This window comes from Pelophylax lessonae (genome assembly GCF_965119305.1).
Source record: "Pelophylax lessonae genome assembly, chromosome: 5".
Taxonomy (NCBI): Eukaryota; Metazoa; Chordata; class Amphibia; order Anura; family Ranidae; genus Pelophylax; species Pelophylax lessonae.
Genome location: NC_138772.1, coordinates 176,161,105 through 176,187,062, shown reverse-complemented (window position 1 = coordinate 176,187,062; position 25,958 = coordinate 176,161,105). Strand labels below are relative to the sequence as shown.

At 42.4% G+C, this 25,958-nt stretch overlaps 1 protein-coding gene across 1 annotated transcript in view; it reads left to right on the top strand.

The window, feature by feature from the left end:
* The window catches only part of TMEM108 (transmembrane protein 108), a 297,769-nt gene that overhangs the window by 255,992 nt on the left and 15,819 nt on the right, over positions 1-25,958 (top strand). The window contains exon 4 of the mRNA XM_082259789.1: positions 4,391-5,392. Coding sequence (XP_082115915.1) covers positions 4,391-5,392 — 1,002 coding nt within the window. The remainder of the gene's footprint in view (positions 1-4,390; positions 5,393-25,958) is intronic.

The following is a 25,958-nucleotide window of genomic DNA, read 5'->3' as shown; positions in this document are numbered from 1 at the left end:
TGCCATTACTCCTAGTCTTGCTTTCGTCAATTTCTTGTAAGACGAAAACACATGTAAAGTACGAATGCTGGACCAAAACAGCAGCCATACTGTTGCTGTTTTCATTTGCTGTTCTCAATGCCATGTACATCAATAAATAAAATGTACACCTTTAAAAAGAATCATTACACAGTGAATGATGGGCAGTGTAGTGACACCCCCTCAAGAGGGAGGCCTATGGTGCTCTGTTTTTATAGTAAAGATTTCAGTCTTTGCTGGGCGTCAAACAAGAGGTACTACGGGGGACGGCTCAAAATTGAAGCATATGTTTTGCAGCATAAGCTTTCTTTTTAGGAAACTGGTGGGGCTCCATTTTATTTTTTGATGATGACACAGTCCCCAGCTATGGTTCATCTTTTGAAGAATAGGTATTACAGCTGCGTCTTGTCATGTTATGTGAGAGTCAAGTACCAGCAAGCGAGTACATTTATGTCTTTGTAAGGTAAAGGAGTGGAGTTATTGCTGGGAGAAGATAAAAAATAGCATTTACACCCCTACAAGTAGTGAATAAGAGGTAATCCTCTGCTCCCTGAGTGTGGTATGTATTGGTCCATGGCTGGAAATGTTGTACACTAAAGTAGGTTTAGTAGTAGTATGTTTATTAATTCATTTTATCTTGTAGAAATACCTGTGATAACAGAATTGTTCTGAAATTTGAAGTAGGTGTGCAAAAACTGCCCAATGCTTTGAAAGGAGCGTGTTAACAGAAAAAATAGAATGTAATATCTCTTAAAGTAGAACTAGGCAAAACTTTTATTTTTCATTTTGGACAGAGTAAGAGAGGATTATAACCCCTGTAAGGTTCATTTTTGCAATTTTTGTCCCATTGAGCAGATTTCCCATTCTTCCTGTCCCAAAACTATAACAGGAAGTGAGAGAAAATCCCTGCAAATTAAGGGAATCTCTTCGGGCCCACCAGGTCACCAGAACTAGGGTCCCCATAGGAAGACTTCCCCTCTATTACTTTTCTGGGGACAACCCAAAATTTGGGATTTTCTTTACTTTAACTTTCAATGATAATGGTAAACAGGACAAATAGAGAGGTTGAATCTCCTTAACAGGGTCACAGACAGACATAAAAACTTTGTAAACCAATAATTATGTTGGTCCTGAATGGCATTCCAAACAGGTATGCATACTTACTACACCATGAAAGTTTCTTCTATCCATTTGTGATTTTCGGTGGATGGCTTTTGAGCAAGATGCATATGGAAGGTTCAGTGGAGATCTTATGATGCCCAAGCATTGATCATAATAAAAGTGTGTCTTGACCCTCTGTCATAGGTGGTCTCTCCATCTGGTAAGGTGGATCTGTTGCGGCACCCCGTACACAAAAGGGTTAAAACCGTTTAGGAGATCTTCCCCTTCCAGAGCTACAGGCACAGCTACTTGCAGGACACCAAACTCCCGAACTGGAAACCAAGGAATGATGCAAACAGTGTAGCTGGAACCTTATGAATGCTGCATACAGCTGTATTGGAAAAACCATATGAAGGGTTTACACTCCTAGCAGTCAAACTGGAACAGCATACAATAAATCCCCCCAATAACGAGACAAGGCTCTGTGTTGAGGGTAAAATAGGAACAACATTTATTGGAAGAACACAGCACACTTTTATACAGAATTTGGAACATCCTTCCCCCAACAACCGCTTTCCCATTGGTCAATTGCACAGTACCTGCAGTTCCCCATAAGGTCCTCTCCAGCCATGCAAATGAGGGCTTGAAAATGAGTCAGCAGTGATTGGTCAGATAGCTTGACCAGAAGGACTGCCATGTGCAAGGAGACAGAAGCCCCAGGGGGCAATCAATGTACACAATAGTCAGACACAGAACAATGGTTCCCTAACGAGCCCTCAATACACATTACTCTGATTGTCAATACATCTCTTAGCAGACAGCAGGCAAGTTCATTAGCATGTAAATAAAGATAAATACAAGTAATAAAATCTACTACCGATCACATACTCATAATTATCATAAAATTACAAAATTATAAAAACATATATTCCTTATAACCAAATATATAGGATTAAATAAATATATTGTGCTTAAAATAAAAGTCCATTAATAAATCCTTCCGGAGTGGTGTGTCCTTCCCCAATATTTATAAAGTGCTTGAGTGCTCGATCTGTGCTTTACATGGGGTTTCCCCCTTCAGGTGTCTACTTACCACTAAGTAGATATAAGCAGGCATGAACAATTAGACTTTACACTCAGCGTCTCCACTTTAGCAGGAAAGGACTGTTGCTGGAAGATCAAGGTTCATTCCCCATGTCCTCAGAGAAAGAAACTATTCATAGTGAAGTTCGTTTAAACATCACATTTATTGGGTGTACAACGGGGATTTATACTCACAAACATCACACAGTAACATGCAGAGAATAAAACAGGACGGCTCGGTGGTGTGCTGCTCCCGCAGCATACAATCCTCCGGCCGAAAAACACCATGGTACTCGCTCTACCTATCGCTAGACGCGTTTCGCTGTGACACACATCACAGATGAAGCTGTGTGTCACAGCGAAACGCGTCTAGCGATAGGTAGAGCGAGTACCACGTGATCTCCGGCCGGAGGATTGTATGCTGCGGGAGCAGCACACCACCGAGCCGTCCTGTTTTATTCTCTGCATGTTACTGTGTGATGTTTGTGAGTATAAATCCCCGTTGTACACCCAATAAATGTGATGTTTAAACGAACTTCACTATGAATAGTTTCTTTCTCTGAGGACATGGGGAATGAACCTTGATCTTCCAGCAACAGTCCTTTCCTGCTAAAGTGGAGACGCTGAGTGTAAAGTCTAATTGTTCATGCCTGCTTATATCTACTTAGTGGTAAGTAGACACCTGAAGGGGGAAACCCCATGTAAAGCACAGATCGAGCACTCAAGCACTTTATAAATATTGGGGAAGGACACACCACTCCGGAAGGATTTATTAATGGACTTTTATTTTAAGCACAATATATTTATTTAATCCTATATATTTGGTTATAAGGAATATATGTTTTTATAATTTTGTAATTTTATGATAATTATGAGTATGATCGGTAGTAGATTTTATTACTTGTATTTATCTTTATTTACACACTTTTAAGCAGCGCTGCATTCACATTTCCACATTTTAAAGAGCACTTGCACTTTTTTTGCAGCTAGCAGCTTTACTAAAACACCTATTTATAGCACTAATTAATAATTTTTTCTAAAATCCATAAGTGCAGGGTCCCACAGTTCACAAGTTCATTAGCACACCCGACAATAGGTGAATGGAGAGCCACCTCAGACAGTCCGTCTCCTCATTGAACTTCCTGGAATGACCATATTAGGAGCGGTACTTCCTGTGCCTTACAGTGTACAGGAATAAGGTAGATCTCCCTATTTCCTGAGAGATATGGGTAATGCATATATTGTCCCATTTGAAATAGTCCAAACCCTATTCTCAGTGTACACCACCCTCCCGGTCTACTGAACAGAACCCCCACATTCAACCCATCCCCAGATAGCCTGGATCTGAGCGCTCAACATATCCAAACAGCGTTCAGATGCCACAAACACAGTCAAATCGCCATGGGGTTTACGTTTAGCATTGGGCTGATGAGAGGGTCCATAGTCACATTGCAGGAGGCAAGCAACCAGGCTTCTCCAATGCCCAGTGGCGAGATTGGTCTCATCACAGGATCTATATACATAAAGTGGTGTTCAGGTGAAGTGCTTCCTATTTCTTTTGGTAGATGGAAGAATTATTTGAGAGGATCTATCACGTTTCTGGAATATTATTGTTATACACATATGTTGTAGCAGACTGTTTTATACACGTTTTCTTTGGAATCGTTTTTCTATTATATAGACTTTTCATATGTGTTTTAACATGTATACATTATTGTTTGTTTGCTACTTTTTTATATACACTTCACATCCATTATTTTTTCATATAGGATCCCATCTATGCGCAGAGTATTTCCCCTAACAGGCACTATATAAGTACCTTTAATAAAAAAATAGTCCAATCACAAACGGATTGGAAGCTGGTAATCACATTGTATTGCCAAACTGCTAAATATTAGGTCAGCCACCACAGGTGTTCTGGGTTCACTAAACTGGCTAAACAGCTTTCTAAACAGTCCATAGATATGCAATTAACTGTGTATTTAGTTGTTCGTCTGGACCTCAGCTGTATACAAGAAATGACAATTTGTAGACCTCCAGTTGTTTAGAAATGACGTGTCTTAACCACATCTGCCAGTCTGAGAAGTGCTGGCAAACCTTATGAGGCTTTGGCTGAATAATGATTATCTAATGTTTATTTTACATCCCTAAACAAGTTTCATTAATTTTCAAATGTTCTCTTTCTTAGGTGTTCTACTTGTTTTGGCACAAGCGGATAAAAAAGTGTTTGCAGTGAAGGAACAGTATCCAACCTTACCATCTTACCAGATTCTGAAGGAAATTACTACAAATGCAGAAATGGTGACACCAGGTGTTATTTTCAACCCTGTTCGGAAATCTACAAGATCTGGCAATCGGCAGTCTGTAAAATCCTCAGACCCAGTGCCTCCACTTCGCAACAAAGCTGGTAGATACAATGCCAGGCTTACAACAACACCATTGTTCAATGTTCAGGGTGTTACACATTCAGGAATAGCGCAGAAAGCATTTGGGAATATGACAGATGGGTTATTTGGGTCTACAGAACCTTACCTCAAACCTGAGCTTTTTACAGGCTTTCCAATGAGGACTACAACTACGAATGACCATACTAGCACTATTCTTGCATTTCTTAAAGACTCTTTACTCCGTGCTGGTACTTTGCAAAGCCTTTCTTCTGAGAGTTCACCTACTATTGCCAGTGAAATGTCAAATAATACTGAATCAGTGTCTGTGCCTTTTAAACCTCCACATTATAAATTATGGGATGTGTTAAATCGCAATGGTTCATTGTTCTCCATTAAACAAGGGAAGAATGGAACTTCTCCAGCCATTACAAGAATGACTACATTACCAACATCTCTGCAGACTTCTATGGATTCTAAAAGCACCATATCTGATATTGAAAGCAGCAAGGAAACTGTCATCAAGCCTCATACAGTATCAGAAGAAACTACTACATTAGACTTGACTGTGCCAAATGATGTCTCCACAAAAAACTCCATAACTATGTCTACAACTGGATCCACAGCTACTGGGAATTTCCTCAACAGGCTGGTACCTGCTGGAACTTGGAAACCTGGTACTCCTGGAAACATTTCACATGTAACAGAGGAGGGCAGTCAACCAGCACACCGAGAAACTATTTGCCTAAGCAAAGTGGATATTGCCTGGATATTCTTGGCTATTAGTGTACCAATATCATCATGTTGTAAGTATATTTTTTTTCTGCAATTTCATTTTAGAAATACGCTACCAGAAGCTTTAAATACAGTATTATTTAGTTTCTGTTCTCATTTCTTCACACACCAATAATCCCAATCTACTGCAAGAACAGCTACATTTGGCTATAGATGAAGCATGCAAATCAAAACTGAAGGGAGGAATATGTCATTGTGTTTTGCAATTGGAAGCCCAGTGGTTTTCAGAGGATGCTAGGAAGGCAAAATTGATTTAAACAAACATGTTACAAATAGAAATATGCTACATGAGTTTCTATTAATTTATAGTTAAGTAATTATTTGGCAGCCACTGGCTGACTTTGAATAATTATATTGGGTTTGTTTCATGCTAACTTCAGCAAAAATCAGAATTAGATTTAAATCATTCTTAGAAGAATGCTTGTTAAAATACCTCTTTGGAACCAACTGCTTTCATGTAGCGTAACAGAATAGTTTCTATCTGCCCAGCTGCTATTGACATGGTTCATTGACATACTATGGATCTTGAACTGTATTTGATACTATTAGGTGTCCAAGCTGTGTCCAACAGCACCGTGACAAGCATTCAGGAAATTTAAGAGGCATGCCTACTATCACAGTGAATATGGCTGTGGAGTACTGTATGTAAAGGAGTATTGGTTGTTCACAATTATCTGGCTGCTGAAAAATTGATAAATGCACGAATGAAAAAAAAAAAAGTACATCAGAGACAAATAATGATGGGGGCAAATAATAAGGATTCAAAGCAAAACTTTGATGGGACTACTTTGAAAAACAAAGCGGCTACTGCTATTTACACTCTGCTGGACACCGCAGTGTTTACTGCACACTACACTTTCATTTTACATACCATTCTATTCAAAAAGGTAGGTCAAATTAAAAAACAGCAGGCTGATAAGGGTATCTATTTGTCATCCTGCTCTTCACCCCTATCAGCATGCTTCTTAATAGCTCATGAGCACTGCAGCACAACCCATTTTCTTCTGGTGCTGCTTCTCCTTTTGTAAGTTTGAGCCTTGCGTTACAGGGGCAAAAGTCTGATACCAAGTCAAACTCATGCACTTACTGTACACTGTTTAAATTTACAATATAGATTTCATTATGTATTAATAAATACAGTGTTGCATTAATTTAATATTGATTGGACCCTGGGCAAACATTTTCTTGGGCCCTCCCAAACCCACTTATCAACTATTCTCAGGCAGTGCAGGCTCAAGGGGCAGCTGCTTTAGGCCCCACAACAATGACTGGGCCCGGGGCAGCTGCCTCTTTTGCCCTGCCTTAAAGAAGGCCCTGGTTGCATTAACTTGTGTTTGTTGTGTCTGCCTAGAGTTCAACTTTAAGTTAAAATATTTTATAATAGTTGGATTAAATGCATATAATTTACTTCAAACATATGTATTATTATTACTGTTTTTACTGGTGTGCAGTGACACTGCAGAATGCCATATAACACTATTAACTGACCAATATGTTTCTGACGAGAGGTTCCTAACTCCAGTCATTGTAAGGACCCGAAAAGAAAGAACCAGCTTGCAGCATTTTTCCAGTTGATTACGAAGAATCAATTGGAGCATGAGTCATTCTGACAGATGAAGTTGAGCTCTCTGGAAAGGCACTTTGGAAACATGCAGAGCTCTTGATCACAGAGGAATGAAGCTAGGAAAGTTAGCAGAGAGAAAATGAATTCTTCTTTCTATGTAGCAGCAGTTGTGTTGTGAAGACTGCAAAATGTACAATGTATACAATGATTGTTAGAAACAACAACAGTGAGCCCATGGGACACAGTAGGAATCTCCTAAATCAAAATAATAAAAAAATCTATTATTTGATGTCATATTTCTTCTCACGTTTTGCTGACTAGGCAACAATATTCCAAATTGGTATCCAGAAAAGATTGGTACAGGCTTGATGGCAATATGCAAATGATTGTGCCTACAGCACAGTGTAGGAACTTTTTCTGCTTCAGTTTCATTTTTACTTACAGTATCTCACAAAAGTGAGTACACCCCTCACATTTTTGTAAATATTTTATTATATCTTTTTATGTGACATCACTGAAGAAATGACACTTTGCTATAATGTAAAGTAGTGAGTGTACAGCTTGTATAACAGTGTAAATTTGCTGACCCTTAAAAAAACTCATTAACCACTTGCCGACCGCCGCACGACTATCTACGTCGGCGGTCAGCCCCTCACAGGCAAACTAACGTAGGGCTATATTGCTTGCTTGTGAGGGTCTAGGGAGCGAGCGAGCGCCGCCGGAAGCGCGCTCCCGCTCCCGCCGGAGGCGCGCTCCTGCTCCCGCGTGGTCACGGACCCCCCCCGCGCGTGTGACCAGCGGACCCGATGTCCGCCGGCCACTCGGCGATCGGCAGGGGAGAGGGAGAATGTCAGGCAGCTTGTGTAAACAAGCGACCTGTCATTCTCCTCGCTGTAAAGACACTGATCACATGGATCTACTATGTAGATCCGTTGATCAGTGTCCTTACAGCTCAAGCCACAGCCAATCACAGTAGAAAGCACGCCCCTAGGGACACACACAGCCCCTCCCTCCCAAATAAAGTTAACCCCTTCACTACCAGTGTATTTTTACAGTAACAGTGCATATATATAGCACTGATTACTGTAGAAATGTCACTGGTAACCCCAAAAGTGTCAAAAATGTCAGTCAAGGGTCCGATCTGTCCGCCGCAATGTCGCAGTACCGCAAAAAAAAGCAGATCGCCGCCATTACGCGTTAAAAAAAAAAACAACAAAAATGACAAAAATCTTTCCCTTTCTTAGTAAACGCGATAACTTTTGCGCAAACCAATCAAAATACGCTTTTTGCGATTTTTTTTACCAAACATAGGTAGCATAAAACAAATTGGCTGAAAATGTTAAAAAAATTTGATTTTTACATTTTTTTTGGGGGGAATTTCATATAAAAAAATGTGAAAAATATTGCTATTTTTGCAAAATTGACGCTTTTTTTTGTTTATAGCGCGTGATCAAAAAATCGCACAGGTGATCAAATACCACCAAAAGAAAGCTCTGTTTGTGGGAAAAAAAGGACGCCAAATTCGTTTAGGTACAGCGTCGCACGACCGCGCAATTGTCCGTTAAAGTCACGCAGTGTCGAATCGCAAAATACCCCCTGGTCGGAATGGGGGTAAAATCTTCCGGGGCTTAAGTGGTTAATGTCTAAACCGCTGGCAACAAAAGTGAGTACACCCATAAGTGAAAATGTCCAAATTGGGCCCAATTAGCCATGTGTCATGTGACTCGTTAGTGTTACAAGGTCTCAGGTGTGAATGGGGAGCAGGTGTGTTAAATTTGGTGTTATCACTCTCACTCTCGCATACTGGTCACTGGAAGTTCAACATGGCACCTTGCGGCAAAGAACTCTCTGAGGATCTAAAAAAAAAAAGAATTGTTGCTCTGCATAAACACAGCCTAGGCTATAAGAAGATTGCCAAGATCGTGAAACTGAGCTGCAGCACGGTGGCCAGGACCATACAGCGGTTTAACAGGACAGGTTCCACTCAGAACAGGCTTTGCCATGGTCGACCAAAGAAGTTGAGTGCACATGCTCAGCATTATATACAGAGATTGTCCTTAGGAAATAGATGTATGAGTGCTGCCAGCATTGCTGCAGAGGTTGAAGGGGTGGGGAGTCAGCCTGTCAGTGCTCAGACTATACGCTGCACACTGCATCAAATTGGTCTTCGTGACTGTTATCCCAGAAGGAAGCCTCTTCTAAAGATGATGCACAAGAAACCCACAAACAGTTTGCTTAAGACAAGCAGACTAAGAATATGGATTACTGGAATCATGTCCTGTGGTCTGATGATAAAGACATGGTGGTTCAGATGATGTCACGCATGTGTGACGGCAACCAGGTGAGGAATACAAAGACAAGTGTGTCTTGCCTACAGCCAAGCATTGTGGTGTGAGTGTCATGGTCTGGGGCTGCATGAGTGCTGACGGCACTGGGGACCAACAGTTCATTGAGGGAATCATGAATGCCAACATGTACTGTGACATACTGAAGCAGAGCATGATCCCCTCCCTTCAGAGACGGGACCACAGGGCAGTATTTTAACATGATAACGACCCCAAACTCACCTCCATGATGGCCACTGCCTCGCTAAAGAAGCTGAGGGTAAAGGTGATGGACTGGCCAAGCATGTCTAGAGGCCTAAACCCCATTGAGCATCTGTGGGGCATCCTCAAACGGAAGGTGGAGGAGCACAAGGTCTCTAACATCCATCAGCTCTCTGATGTCGTCATGGAGGAGTGGAAGAAGACTCCAATGGCAACTTGTGAAGCTCTGGTGTACTCTATGCCCAAGAGGGTTAAGGCAGTGCTGGAAAATAGTGGCAGCCGCACAAAATATTGACACTTTGGGCCCAATTTAGACATATTCTACATTTAGGGGTGTACTCACTTTTGTTGCCAGCGGTTTAGACATTAATGGCTGTGTTGATTTATTTTGAGGGGACAGCAAATTTACACTGTTATACAAGCTGTACACTCACTACTTTACATTGCAGCAAAGTGTCATTTCTTCAGTGTTTTCATATGAAAAGATATAATAAAATATTTACAAAAATGTGAGGGGTGTACTCCTGACCATTTTACTGGGCGGTGAAGAAGAAGCAGCTCTCTCTCTCTTTCTATCAGCATACTCATCGCACTGCAGCACACCTGACTGGCTCATTGTGCTGCTTCTTCCTTTCCCTCTCTGTGTTCTGCTGTATGGAGACTTCAAGAGGTTAATGTCAAGTCAAATTCAGCCAGTTACGCAGTTAAAAAAATATATAATATGCATAATTACAGAGCTAAATTCATGTGAACCTTTCATTTTGATGTAAAAAGAATTTCTGCATTCAATACGTAGGCTTTGCATTCTATTTTTTAAGGCAAGCTTTAAAATTAGCCATGTGTAGCAGAATCTTCTACATTTGGTCATATTTAGAGTTGAGCGAACACCTGGATGTCCGGGTTTTGAAAAAAAAAGTCCGGGTTCGTGACCTGAACTTAACCCGAACTTTACCCCTATCCCGAACCCCATTGAAGTCAATGTTGACCTGAACTTTTGCGCTCTAAAATGGCTCTAAAAAAAACATGGAAAGGGCTAGAGGGCTGCAAATGGCAGCAACATTTTCTTAAGAGCATGGCAAGTGCTCTGTAAACAAATGTGGATAGGGATAATAACTTAAAATAACAATCCCAAAGCTGTCTAAGTTCTGAGGCCTTCTGGTGGGGACAGGGCTGCACTGGTCTTGCCAGGGACCGGGATTCTGAAAAGCCTGTGGTGTATGTGCCCCTGGAGTGGCAGTCCAGGGGTGCCATAATTCACGGTGGATGGCAACACTATGAGTATGGCACCAAGGACACTGCACTTCCTACGCACGTTTTTCACACCTGCCTCTAGGGCCGGGCCTTCTGGTCAGGAGTCAGGACCAAAGGAATTTTTTATTCCTGGCCGAAGGGCCTGCCATAGTATTGCAACGTGGCACTAACCTTGCACTTCTCCACTATCCCTTTCCCCACTTTTATGTGTTGTGTGTCTCACGTTTTGTGTTTTCTATTGTGGCGGTACACTTTATTTTGCACAGATTGATTAGTAGGGTGTAGGTCCTTGGGCCTGTCCCTGAAAGTCTTGGGAGGGGGTGGATATGGCCTTCTGGCTTGGTTCACCCTCTCTCACGGGGTCTCTCTTCAGGAGAGCCCCACCTAGAACTTGGGGTGGTCTGTTTCAACAGACCTCCTAAAGAATGGGGCTGCCTGGTTTCGGCCAGGTTAGCCAGTGTAAGTACCCCAGTCCTCGTCAGGAGCCTTGCGCCCAATGGGATCAGGGTCAGGGACACCATGTGTACACCCTGTGCACTTTTTGTGTTTCACTTTTTTGGTGTGCACTTTTTTATGCACCCACCAGGTGATAGTCTGAGTGTGTTCACACACCCGAGGGGCTTAAAAAAAAAAAAACAGCTGGTGGTCCTGGTCATTGTGGCGTGCCGACAAAGCTTTTCCACATTTCATACATGCTAACCCTGCCTTCTGAGGTGCTGGCGGTGCCCTAGCTGCGTTGGCGACCTCCTCCTTCTCTGCCTTCGCCTTGTGCTTCCACTGTGCCCGCTGTCAGGTGGGAATGCCACCAGCATCGCTTCTCGACCTTTTGGCTACGATCAAGTGTAGTATCTGTTGTTATCTGTTATCTGGGTGCCACCCTGCTGTGAACATGGTTCCTCCTCCTCCATCTTCTCCTCATCCTCCACCTCGTCATCCTTCAGAACTGTGCCCTTGCTGGACTATTGTGTACCTGGCGTTTGCGGGTGCAGGAACCTACCCTCGGAGCCACTTGTGAATGACTGCCCTGAAAGCCTTGGAAATGATCACTGCTTCGGATGCGGAGGCGGTAGAGGATGAAGATGAGGAAGCGGAGTAGGAGGAGTTAGCAACAGGAGGCAAACTGAAGCGCCCTGCAATGCTCGGTGGTGGAAGGAGATGCGCCAAACAAATTTAAAGGGTGTATCTCACAGTAACATAATCAGCAAACACTGCAAAATTATTAATTTTCCCCTAAATGGGTGTTTATTGAATAGCAGAATAGAACAACAGTATCTAAAAGGATGTATCTCACACGTACAGATACAGACTAAGCCGCAATTTAATATCTTTCTTTCCTCTAAATGGGTGTTTATTGAATAGCAGAATAGAACAACAGTATCTAAAAGGGTGTATCTTACACGTACAGATACAGACTAAGCTGCAATTTAATATTTTTTCCCTAAATGGGTGTTTATTGACTAGCGGAATAGAACAACAGTATACAACGGGTGTATCTCACAGTAACATATGCAGACTAGGCCTTAATTTTTTTTTTTTCCCTAAATGTCCTAAATGTAATTCCCTACAGCTGAACCCTTGGTAGACCTTAAATTCACAACCTTTTGCACCTTTTGCAGCTTTGTACTTATGTATTACATGTATTTTAACCACTTGCCAAATGCCCCATGCAGATTTACTGCGGCAGGTTGGCTCGCCTGCGCATAATTACATAGATTCACATGATCATATACATGCGGTCTCGGCAGCGTGATTAGACACAGCAGGAGGCAGACCGCGGGAGGAGTGGGTGCAATCACCGCCGGCCTCCCGCGATCTTCAGGGAAACTGACAGGAGAGCCGCCTGCCTATGTAAACAAGGCAGGCGGCTCTACTGTCAGACAGGCAAGATGAGATTGTGTAAACATCGATCTCTGTGTGCCTGTCACATAGCCCCCCCCCCCCCCCACTTAGTAAGCACAATTTAGGAGCACACTTAACCCCTTGATCACCCCCCAGTATTAACCCCTTCCCTGCCAGTGTAATTTATACAGTAACAGTGCATATTATTTAGCACTGATCACTGTATTGGTGTCACTGGTCCCCAAAAAAGTGTCACTTAGTGTCAGATTTGTGCGCAGCAATGTCACAGTCCCGCTAAAAATCGCTGAGCGCCGCCATTACTAATAAAAACAACAAAAAAATTAAAAAGTCAAAAAATCTATCCCATAGTTTTTAAACGCTATAACTTTTGTGCAAACCAATTAATATACGCTTTTTGGGATTTTTTTTTACCAAAAATATGTAGCTGAATACAAATTGGTCTAAACTGATAAAAGAAATTATATATTTTAATTTTTTTTTATTAGGAATGTTTTATAGCAGAAAGTAAAAAATATTGTTTTTGTTTTTTCAAAATTGTCGCTCCTTTTTTTGTTTATAGTGCAAAATTTAAAAACCGCAGAGGTGATCAAATACCACCAAAAGAAAGCTCTATTTGTGGGAAAAAAGGACATCAATTGTATTTGGGTACAGCATCGCAAGACCGTGCAATTGTTAGTTAAAGCAAAGCAGTGCCGAATCGCAAAAAATGGCCTGGTGATTAGGGGGGTAAAACCTTCCGGGGCTGAAGTGGTTAATTGCAAACAGTGTAAGTACCTGAATTTGACCTGGTATCAGCATCCTGTGGTCTCTGGGGAAGAAAGCAAAGTGGCAAAATAGATGAGCTTATCACTGTGCAGCTTCTTCTTTCACTGTCCAGTCATGGTCTGGGGTGGGTCTGGGACAACCTGAGTTTAAAGAAAGTGGGTTGATGCTGACCATCAGACTGAGGATATCTGGTGGCAGAAAAAAGGACTGCAGGAGAAATTTCTAGATTGAAGCTGCAGCCTGCATCATAAACATGTTTTTTTTATTTTGCCTTTTGGGGGGTAATCATGGGCTAATCATTTGGGCTAATCATTTGCATCTCATTTTTGGCTGGAGTCCTGCTTTAAAGCCTTACTCCATCTTTTAAACATTTAAAAAACAAATTAAAAAAAGTTCCGGCTGCAATACACGCCGTCAAAAAGTGGATCTGGATGTTAACCCTTTTCACCGGCAGTGATGTAACACCTACATTGGTATACTTGTCAATAATCTGTCAGTTTACTGTTCCATCAGAACCAAAAAGTAAAAGGCTTGACCTGTCGGGTATCTATATACTTAATACTCTAAAATTAATTTTAGTATAGGAAAAGATGCTGCATGGAGGGTCCACAGTCACAACCGTACATGACAGTTCCCTATTTATAATACTCTGCTTTCAGAAAACATTTAATGTTTTAGGGCTTTAACTAATTTAACTAATGTGCATTTTAACTTGTGTGGGAAAAAAACAAAAACTGATCTAGCAGTTAAAGGGTTAAAGGTTAAAGGGTCAATCTACCCATGTTAGCATTGCATATGTGCTGGTTTCTCCTAGTTCTGAGACCGTACTGTCACTGACAGCTTCTGATTTCACCTAACAATTGGGAGTCACTCTGATTTCCTAGTCATGCGATCACTATGACAGCCAGGTATAGTGATTAGGGATCGACCGATTATCGGCAAAGCTGATATATCGAGGGCCGATATGCACTTTCCCTGATATATCGGAATCGGCCACCAAGGTGACCGATATTGCCGATAATTCGGGAAAGTGCATGTACTGGAGTGATGCTTGCAGCTAGAGGTATCACCCAGGTACCGGCATCCATAGCCGACGGTCGACTGTCTTGTAATGACAAACGATGCAGCTGAGATGCCGCTCGGCTGTCATTACTAGGAGCGGGCGGAGACGTCCCCCCTCCCTGCACGCCCGCCAAAGACCTGATCAAAGCCGCATTCGGCTCTGATCGGGTCTGCATGCAAAAACCCGGAAGTGATGTCATGACATCACTTCCTAATACTGTCTAGCGCCAGATTTAAAAAAATGACAGCATTCAAAACAGCCAAACTTGGCGTTTTGAATGCTTTTAAGTGCAGAGGAGGGGTTTGGGGTCTTTTAGACCCCCCAGATCCCTCCACAAAAGTACCTGTCAAAAAAAAAAAAAATTGTAAATGTACAAAAATATCAGCCAATATCGGCCAATACCGATATGCATTGGCTAAAATATCAGTATCGGCAACGAAAAAAACGATATCGGTCGATCACTAATAGTGATCATATTGGTTTGTTCACAAAAACAAACTCACTGACCTCACAAAATGACTACAGTCGGTGAAGTGAAAGACATAAAAAAAATAAATGTATTAGGTAAAGCAAGAAAAAACAATTTGTTGGTGGGTGTAAAAATGCATTCTTGTAGACATGTTTGTCCATTTACCGGTTAATAACATTTACTGTATATAGAATTATAATTTTTTTAGAATGGTGTACCAAATAATAATCTTCTGTTTCCTTTAAAACAATAAATATAAAGAAAAATAACCGCGCTAAAGGGAAAAAAACTCAACTGCAGCAACTTCTAGTGTGACCACACCCCAACGAACATTTGCAAATTAAAAAAATTATTAAAGTAATAGGTACCCCTTACCAATAAAAGATAAGGGTTAACACCACTGGTGTGTCTTGATATTGGCTCCGTGTGTTACACTGGATTGTGATCTGCACATTTTGCTATACTTTTATCTTCACATGGTAAGAGGCTAATCTGGCTGGTGGTGGTTCAGCACTCTTGTTTTCTTCACTTTGGTCACTATTGTATCGATGTCCGGTAAGAGGCGACTCTAGCCAGAACACGACATAAATATATTTTGGTGTTAACCCTTATCTTTTATTGGTAAGGGGTACCTATTACTTTAATAATTTTTTTAATGCATAGTTTACCTCTTAGTATTCACTATTACTAGTGAATAATTTATTGGTGGTGGCCTATACTTTTACACTTAATCCATATGTTATGGAACACTGTGGTGTTTAATCCATTCAGTCTGTTAGGTTTTACGCTATTGCGTTCTTCATTTTACTTCCATGATCCAATGACTACTGAGTCTATCATTCATGTGAGCCTGGATCTACTATCAAGGTGACAAGACTTGCACAGAGAGTTTTGCCTATATCTTACCTCTATGTGGTAAGCATACACCCTTAAGGGGACCTGTTCTTTGATTACATCTCCATTCATTGTTTGGACTTTATGGACTTTACTTCTCCATGATCATATGATTAGCGCGACTTAATTTGCAAATCCTTTAAAACAATGTAAAAATGATTATGGTAGGCAAATTAATTAAAAAAAGTAAATTTGAAGTCAGTGATGCATAATGACTTCTCTATATTGGGTCTGGGCACTTACAGTAAAATAAAAATGTATTTTGGCTCCTATGTCCACCTACCTGCCAGGGGAATTCCCATGGAGTGTTGGGCAGCTTGCTGGCTGGATTTTTAGTCTACTTCACAGAAAATAAAACAATTACAATAAGAGTTGGTTCACACTTGCGCGGATGCGCTGATCGCATGTAATTCGGAGCGCACTGCTCCTTCATTACTTGCGATCTCCTGTGCGGATGCAAGTTCAGCCATACACTTTGTATGGCTGAATTCGCAGCGCATTCCGCAGCAAACTCGCACATGAGGCATTTTTTGAGCCGCCTCAGAATCGGATCAGTGGTTCACACTTGTGCGATCCGATTCTGTGCAAACTTGCAGATCGCATTGCGATATGCGATCAAACTGGGGGTGTCGTTAACATTTAATTGACACCCCCTGTGTATCGCATATGGCAGTGTGAACTGCCAGATGTGCGGATGCGATGCGGGATCACGCTGCATATTCGCAGCGTTCCCGCATCGCACAAATGTGAACCGAGCCTCAGACTTTTCCCTTGCTGGTGGAACTGACAGTGGGGAATTCTAGGATTAATCTTCTTGACTTCCAATTGATAAAAGAAGATTTGGGGTGTTTTAGATCACCAGTGTCCACCCATAAGTAAATATGAGTTTTGTGTGGGCTGATACTTTATGCACAAATTCTACTGCTTTCAAATTATCAAAAAATATGTGTTACTAAAATGTAGCAAGTATGTAAAGCATTTTTATAAAGGCTCAAGCATTATAAAGGCTGCAAACTAAAGAATCGTTACTGCCACCTACTGGGCATTATATTTATTACTGCATATACAGTAAGAGTACTGTGGATTTTAGGAGACTCACAGGACACAGCTAAACATCATCAAGACACACTGGGGAAGATTTACTAAAACTGGAGCACTCTGATGCAGCTGTACATGGTAGCCAATCACCTTCTAACTTCAGCTTGTTCAACTAAAATGGTTGTAAAGGCAGAACGTTTTTTACCTTCATGCGTTCTATGCACGAAGGTGTAGCACTGCCCTCGTAGGAATCGCTGAGTAAAGAATTCCCTGGGTCTCCCTCTGATTATCCTGCAGCCAGTTGCTTGGGTATTTTTACACAGCCAGGTGCACACTCATCCACTCGTTATCCAATGACCAGTCTAGGGTTTTTTTTTTTTTTTTAATTGGTAGAGCTTGGATAGCAGAAGGAATTCCTGGGATACTCCAACTTTATGAACAGATGAGGACAAATTTCACTTGGCCTCACTTGGTTGAACTGAATAGCAGACCCTCTGCTGAACCATACTGCATTTGTATGGAAGAATAAGTCCTTTGCATGCTCTGGCAGCAGACTCATGAACTCTGATTCTTCGGGACACTAACCAGTATCCCCTTTAGCTAGCACCCCATCTGCTGGCTTTACTAGCTTGATGGGTTGGCCCTCACAGAACAGGCCCTTAGACTAAGGCTGGCCATACATGTTCAATTTTTGTTGTACAATTTTCTGATAGATTTACCACAAACCACATAATATGAGGTAAAAGCTAAACAACATTTTCACTTATATCCAATTAGGCAAGCATTTGTACTACATTCTTGAAGGTAAATTTCAAGAAAATTGGACAGAAAATTGTAAGAAAATTGGATCATGTATGGCCAGCCTTAGATCTGTACTCACAGTAGCCAGAAACAGATCCTTCTAGGTGTGTCTCCCTCCCAGTCAGCTCTGCAGGACATCTGGGTTGCAGCTTCTGTGACTCTGGCCCTCAGGTCTACCACCTGAGGCTGCATGGCAGCCTGTACAGAGGAGGGGCAATGACCCCCCTTCCTCTGGGACCCCACTCTCCAACCAAAGACCCCGTGCACATTTACTCTTGTGGTATAAATACAGTCACCCAGCATGCCTTAAGGCATTTCCTCTGCCAATGGCCAGGGCTGTATCTACACCCATGCTCCCATTTGTCAGGTTTCCTCCCACTGTCCAATATGCCCCTTCTTATTGGACTAGTGTGAGACAGACAGACAACATAAGCAGCATCTGATCACACTGAGTAGACCCTATCAATGGATCACTGCTCCCTGTTAGGCAGAGAGAACCTAGATTTGCCTGACAGTCCCCCTGTTAAGCAGGGAAACCCAAAAACCATGCACTCTCTAGCACCTAGCCAGGAGGTGGCTAAAAAGGTATAAAAAACCTTCTGTGTGCAGCAGCCCTCCCATCCCCCCCCCCCCCCCACATAAAATACTTTCCTGAGCCCCCTTTCCATCCAGCAATGTCAACGAGAGCCTTGGCTCTCCGGGGACTTACACTTCTGATTGGCTTTTGGCAGCAGCAGGAGCCATTGGCTCCCACTGTTGTCAGTCACAGCCAGTGAGCCAGTCAGGAGACGGAGGGGGCAGGGCGAGCTGTGGCTCCATGTGTAAATGGACACACAGAGCTGCAGTTCGGGAGCGCACCTGCTAGGGTGCCCCCAGAGCAAGCTGCGGGTGCACCTGGCAGGAGGGAGGTCTCAGGAGCGCCAGCATGTGACATGAAAAGAGGAGGACCCAAGCTGCTCTGTGCAAAGCAGGTAAATATCACATGTTTGTTATTTTTAAAAAAAAAACAAAAAAAAACAAGACTTTAATATCACTTTAAGCTTTGACCATAAAACCTTGAAGCCGATTGACCTAAATGCAGAACTGTCCCAGATTTTGCACAATCCATTGTAGTAAATCCCCCCACTGTCTTGTTGGTATACAAACATAGATATAAAAATAAATTGAATGGCTTACTTTAAGGCCCCTTTCACATGGGCTTTCCGATCAGGTCCGCCTGTCAGTTTTTTCAGGTGGATCTGATCGGATGCTCCATGCACCTGTATGGAGCAGCGGATGTCAGCGGTGACATGTCTGCTGACACCCGCTGCTATCCGATCCGATGTGGTCTGTGAAATCCAGATGGGTGGAAACCCTATTTCAGATCGGATAGGATCGGATGAAAATGGACAGGTGGTCCGTTTTCATCTGATCTCCCATAGAGGAGAGGGGGGATCTGACAGCTCTGTCTCTGCAAAGTAAGCGGAGACGGAGCTGGCATCCGCCTGCTCAGCGGGGATCGATGGATCGATCACCACTGAGAAAAACGCAATCCGCTGGGCGGAAAGCCCGTGTGAAAGGACCCTAATTCAATTGTTACTTGTTTTCACCAGGTACAAATACATTTGCATTCATCCTGTAAGGTCGGCACATGTATCCTCTTCTACACAATTCATTACAAATAATTTTCCAATATTATTATGAGACTTTCTCTGTTCATGAATAAGCATGTAAGGGGCGTAGACTGTTGTTCCTTCATGTCCTTCATGTTTCTCTCAATCATTGAGCGCCAAGCAAGGGTGACATGAAAGGTTCCCCCTTGGGGTGGGTTCTTGGAATATGCCAGGCATTGAACAGGGTCACTAACCCTTGCACAGGGTAACGCTTCCCTCAAGGGCGTGCTCACCAAAGCCTGAGGACCAGGCAAGAGCCACGGTCATGTAAACAGTTAAAGATTAGGGCTATTTCCTAACTCCATGATGAGCCACATGTGCGAAGTAGCCAAGATGTGGAGTTCCTCCTTGCTTCCTCGCTCCATGTTCCACACACTTGTGGAGTTCCTCCTTGCTTCCTCGCTCCATGTTCCACACACTTGTGGAGTTCCTCCTTGCTTCCTCGCTCCATGTTCCACACACTTGTGGAGTTCCTCGTTGCTTCCTCGTTCCATGTTCCACACACTTGTACTAATACCCAAAAGAAAGGTAACACCACTCCAGGCGGGACCACAATCCAGATACAGGAATTTCTGTAGTGGGTGTTCACCCTGGCTCACAACCATCACACAGCAAAGTAGAAAGAGTTGGCCACACACCATTGTTGTAGAGATGCTCAAACTTTATTCCAAATTTCAAACAGGGACAGCACAAGAAACCCAGAGTCTGCAACCGTTAACGTGTGTCCAATTCTTCTGCAGCATGTGGATAGCACAGGATTGGCATGTAGCAGGGGAATACAGACATTTTTATTAAGTGAATTAATGACTTTAGCTGCATTCTTATGTATTCTTAATATAATTGGCTTCTCTTTAAAAAAAAAAATCCCTTCAGATCCTCTCTGGAATATGGCTTACTCCCTGTTGCAAAATATTAATAATTCCCCAGTGTATATTATAGTTTATTCAACTTTACAGAAAACCATTAGTTCTTCGTTTTATAAAAGATCATTGATTCCTCTGTGTAAAATTTAATTTACTTTTCCTAGTAGAGTATCAATAATTGCAAAATGTGCAATATAATCTCCCTACTCCTTCTTGACCATTATTAATTATTTATTTTATTTATTACTCTTGTGGTAAATATTTTTTTGGTAGGCACATTTATTAAAGCGGAGTTCCGGGCACAAAAACTATATTTTTTTTTTGTGCCCCTCCGCTAGGTAGACCTGACCTGAAAAGGAATTGGATAGTTATTTATTTTTTTTTTGTTCACTCACCTTTTAATTGAAGATCGAAGACACTCACCTCAGAGTACTTCCTCCCTCGGAGCCGCGGCTCACCCCGTCACTTCCTGTCTCGCTGTGATTCCTGGGAGCTGAACGTCATAGCTCCCAGGAATCAATGCGACATGACCGGCCCCGCTCGTCATTTCCGGGCGACGCCGCATTCCCCTGCTAAACAGCTTCTGGGCATGCCCAGAAGCTGTGGAGGAATGCGGCGCCGCACCGGAAGTGACGAGAGGGGCCGGTCCAGGCGCATTCTGGGACGAAGAAGAAGACGCGGAAGAAGACACAGAAGAGGACCGCGCCGGCTTCAGCTGCCCACAAGAGAGATGGAAACGCTGTGGAAGAAATTTTATAAGTAAGTATTTCTTCTAAAAGGTAAGTGCGAACCGGGACAGATCAGAGGCTAGCCATTGTGGAATGTGCTAGCCCTGACTGTCCCGGGGGTATGCTTATTGAAAATTGACTTCTGTGCCCGGAACTGCTTTAAGTGTATCCTGTAGCAGTAGAGCAGAACTTAATTGTAGCATAAATGCCCTCCTCCCATTTCTCTTTTGTACTGCCATTTTACAAGATGTATCTGGATGTGTCACCGGGATCTTCCAGGGTATTGTAAACTGGCAGAGAACCTTGGTGCATCTGCACGTTGCTGTGGATTTCTGCACATTCACACAAACATTGGCAGCTTCTGGCAGATGAGCACTAAACTGCTGGTGGCATTCATACGCGTGCACAGAGATCCGCTTGCGTGTGTGCAGATGTACCGCACATTTGCGGCTTGGTAACAGACTGTCTCCTGGGTTAGGACAGAAACTAGGAATTGCTACCTTGTAGCCCAAAAATGAACAGAAAGGTAAATATTGTTTTTTTATCATTTGTATCATTTCAGCCGAATTTCGATTTGTAACAAAACGAATTGCATATGTCTAGTTATTTTTCCTCCATGAAGAGGAAAAGCAGCTGACTTTCCTTCTATCAAGGAGGAGACGATACATTTCATCTTTTCCTCCTCTCTAGAGGACTTGTCTACCAAAAAAAAAAAAAAAAAAATCTGTCTTACCATTTAGCACCAAATGAAAGCCCAATCTGTCCTGAAAAAACAAGGTATAATCAGCCTGGATACACTAAATTACATGTGTAAAACACAAGGCCCGTGGGCCAAATCTGGCCGCCAGGCCATTTCATGTGGCCCTCACACCTCTCCTGCAGCTGTAGCACCCCCTCGTCTCTGCCACCACCTTGTCTCAGCAGAGGGGAGGACAGAACTCCTCCAACAGATCCTGCCCCTCTCTGTGTAGCCCTACCCCCATCGTCTTTGCCCCCACCTTGTCTTAGCAGAGGGGAGGAACAGATCCTGCCCCTCCCTGTGTAGCCCTAGCCCCCCTCGTCTCTGCCTCCCCTGCTCTCTGCAAACTCCAGCAAATGACTCCAGCCCTCCTCTGGTCCTCTTCCAGACCCTGCAATTTCTGTTTCCCAGACTTGCCCCCAGCTTCTTCCAAGCAGCAGCACAAGGTAATGGGGGTGCACTTTGATGTAAGGGAGGGTGGGGCACTCTTGACTTCTGATGGTTGGGGGGCTCTTGGCATCTGATGTAAGGGGAATGGGGTGCTCTAGACATCTGCTTATGATTATTACGAGAATAATAATACGATTCTATGCCAGTTGAAAAGGAGGGTTGCACACCACTGGTATCATCAACAAGAAACATTATTGGAGACTGTTTAGAAAGAACACCATGGCAGAACCATGTTCTGTCGGAGCAGACTCCAATAAAGTTTGTTTTAAATTATACCAGCGATGTGCGACCCTCCTTTTCAGACTTGCATCATCTGCTACAGGAGTGTAAGTGGGTTCCGTGCCGGCCTGCACCTGCCGTTCACAGCTTAAATCTTATGTTATTACTAAAACCAGTAATAATCAAGCGCAAAGGCAATTATTTAATATGGTGAAGAGTAAATACATTTATATAGTCTTATAGATACAACCTGCCCCTTTGAGGGCAACCCTAATGCTGATGCGGCCCGCGATAAAATTGAGTTTGACACCCCAGCACTAAGTAGTTTTGATGATAGGTACAGTTTTACTAACACATGCCTATGTTGCAAAATAGGTTGTGGCAACAATGATATTCATAATTTCATTGGTGCTGTTTTTAACATAGTAGTAATAAGGTTTAACTGCACTTTGGGGTTCATATTCCATACTCCATACCAAGTGTACTGCACGTGCACAGACCAGACACTGGAGATTTTTAAAAGCAGCTCAGCAGCTTTTTGACAACATTTCTCCCAGGATTTTTACAAGATGATGGTTGAACAAAAAAATTATTAAGGTATGAGCTGCCTAAGCCTCATGCATTTACTAAAGCCTCATTCCCGTTGTCATCCAAAAGGATCTTTATCGTGGGTAGCAGATGATAGGTGCCCACGTTGAGGGTTGTACTATGTACCATAAGGCACAGGTAAGCCAGTGACTAAGTTAGTAGATTTAAGGTAGGCATCAAGCCTTAAAATGTATCAACTGTGAAAAGTCTTTACTTGTTTGTGCTCCATTGTGTCCAACACTGGACTTCTGTGGCTAAATTCAGCAAGAAAACTTTAGGCATAAAGGGATGCGGAGAATTTTAGGAGGTAGTTCAGAAAATGTGAAACCATCCTTCCATGCTCTTGTTTGGTGGTATGTGAAGTTGAAAAATTAGCCCTATATATTAAACAGACCCCATGCTGCTCCCAGTGGCAATATCACAATGTCAAACCAGAGCCCTGTTTGGGTACGTTAACTTTGACAAGATATGGACAGTTTTGCAGTAGATAACTACCCTATGAATATCTACAAATAATTTTTTTCTTTTTCATTTACACTACCTTGGAAAGTATGAATCTTGAATGCTATTACCCACTTTAGCACCGGAGGATTTTGCTGTCTTACGTCCAGGCCACTTTTTGCGATTCGGCACTGTGCGACTTTAACTGACAATTGCGCGGTCATGCAACGCCGAACCCAAACGAAATTTACATCCTTCTTTTCCCACAAACAGAGCTTTCTTTTGGTGGTATTTGATCACCTCTGCGCTTTTTTTTTTTTTTTTTGCGATATTAATAACAAAATGCAAAAATTTTGGAAAAATAACAATATTTTTTCTACTTTGACAGTTAAAAAATATCCAATATATTCAATTTTTGTCATATATTTAGGCCAAAATGTATTTAGCTACATGTCTTTGACAAAAAAATTCTCAATAAGCGTATTTTTAACCGCTTTATGACCGGAAGGTTTTACCCCATTCCTGACCAGGCCATATTTTGCGATTCGGCACTGCGTTACGTTAAAGGACAATTGCGCAGTCGTGCAATGCTGTACCCAGATTAATTTTATTTATTTTACTTTTTGCGCTATAAACAAAAAAAAGAGCGACAATTTTGAAAAAACAACAATATTTTTCACATTTTTTTATATGAAATTCCCCCCCCCCCCCCTCCCCAAAAATGTAAAAATCTAAATTTTTTATCATTTTAGGCCAATTTGTTTTCTGCTACATATTTTTGGTAAAACAAAAACGCAATAAGCGTATTTTGATTGGTTTGCGCAAAAGTTATTGCGTTTACTAACTAAGGGAAAGATTTCTGTCATTTTTGGTGTTTTTTTTTTTAACGAGTAATGGCGGCGATCTGCGATTTTTTTGGCGGGACTGCGACATTGCGGCGGACAGATCGGACCCTTGACTGACATTTTTGACACTTTTGGGGGTACCAGTGACATTACTACAGTAATCAGTGCTATACATATGCACTGTTACTGTAAAAAATGACACTGGCAGGGAAGGGGTTAATTTTTATTGGAGAGGGAGGGGTTAATATATGCCTGGTGCTTACTGACGTGTGTGGGGGGAGGTGACTGAGTGACACAGGGACAGATCGCAGGTTCAGCTATGCTGAACCCTGCAATCTGACCCTGCCTGTCACTTAGGAGATCCGCCCGCTTTGTTTACACAAGCGGGAGGATTTCCACACTAGACCCCCGACGATCGGGGAAGAGTGGCGGTGATCACCGCCGCTCCTCCCCATGCCCGACTCCCGCTGTAACTGAATACAGCGGGAGCGAGCCTCCGGAGGCGCGCGCGCGCCGCCGAGGGAGGGAATTGTCTGGTGACGTAGGTCTACCTCGCCAGACGATAACGAGCCACTTTGCCGCAGTACAGTCAACGTGACTGGTCGGCAAGTGGTTAATGATTATTTTTATTTTAAATAACCATACCATAATTAAATAATCTGATAATGTCTTCGGCATTAAACAAGTACTTTTTTCTATGTTCTATTTAATACTTCCACACAATGTACAAATATCATCAGGTTGCTGCTGAGAACTGGTCAGCATGGAAACATTAAAATTCATGACAGTACTGACATACTGTGGGGATAGTGGGCAATCTGTAACTATAGCAACTTGATTAAATGTGAAATAATGGCAGAAGTAAATAATAGAAACCTATGAGTCAGATGCACAGCAGCACAATCATTTCATTAGTTGTGCTGATGTCAGAAAAAAGAAAACGTGCAGGGAATGCAGGCTGGGAAAACGTCAGCAAAACCCCAGAGAATAAGATTGACCTAGAGTTGGCAGTCCTGATTAGCGGTTGTGAAAAGGTATGCTTCAATAGCACTAATGATAAATACAGTTCACTGCATACTGTGCAGCATCTGGGAATATGTAGAGCTTCATTCTTTGTACAGTATATTATTTAGTTAAAACCTGCCCCTTCTGATGTACAACATATTTCTTATTAAAAATGGATCATTAGGTACAATGAATCTTACATACATATATGGCATGATGTTTTGATATACCATGCCCAGTTTTTTTTTTTGTAGTGTACAGCCGTGGCCAAAAGTTTTGAGAATGACACAAATATTAATTTTCACAAAGTCTGCTGCTTCAGTGTTTTTGGATATGTAGCACTACTCCCTTGGGAGCTGCTGGTTACGGATTCCCCTGGGTTACCCTTAGCAACAACTTGACAATAAAGCATGTTCAAAGTTCTTGGCTCAGTCATAAAACAGTCTAGGGGTTTTTAGATTTTTTGGAGTTGTATTTGAGAACTTGGATAGGAGAAGGGATGAGTGGGATACTCCAACTAAACTATGCACAATTGCTGGGACTTTTATGTTTAGCTGAAAGCGGCAAGCCGCAGCTTCACCTTGCCATTAAGTGAAGAAGAATTTGTTGAACTGTACTGCACTGTGAATTATTCTTCAGGGTTGTACTTGGCACCCCCTTTGTCCTTACTCTTCAGGGCTCTACACAGCACCCCCTTTTCTGTAACACTCTGTGTGAGCTGGCCACTTGATCCCCTGACTTCGCTGGAGTGGTCCCCCTTCCCTTTGGCAGGTCCTTAAGTAGTCACGGACACTGT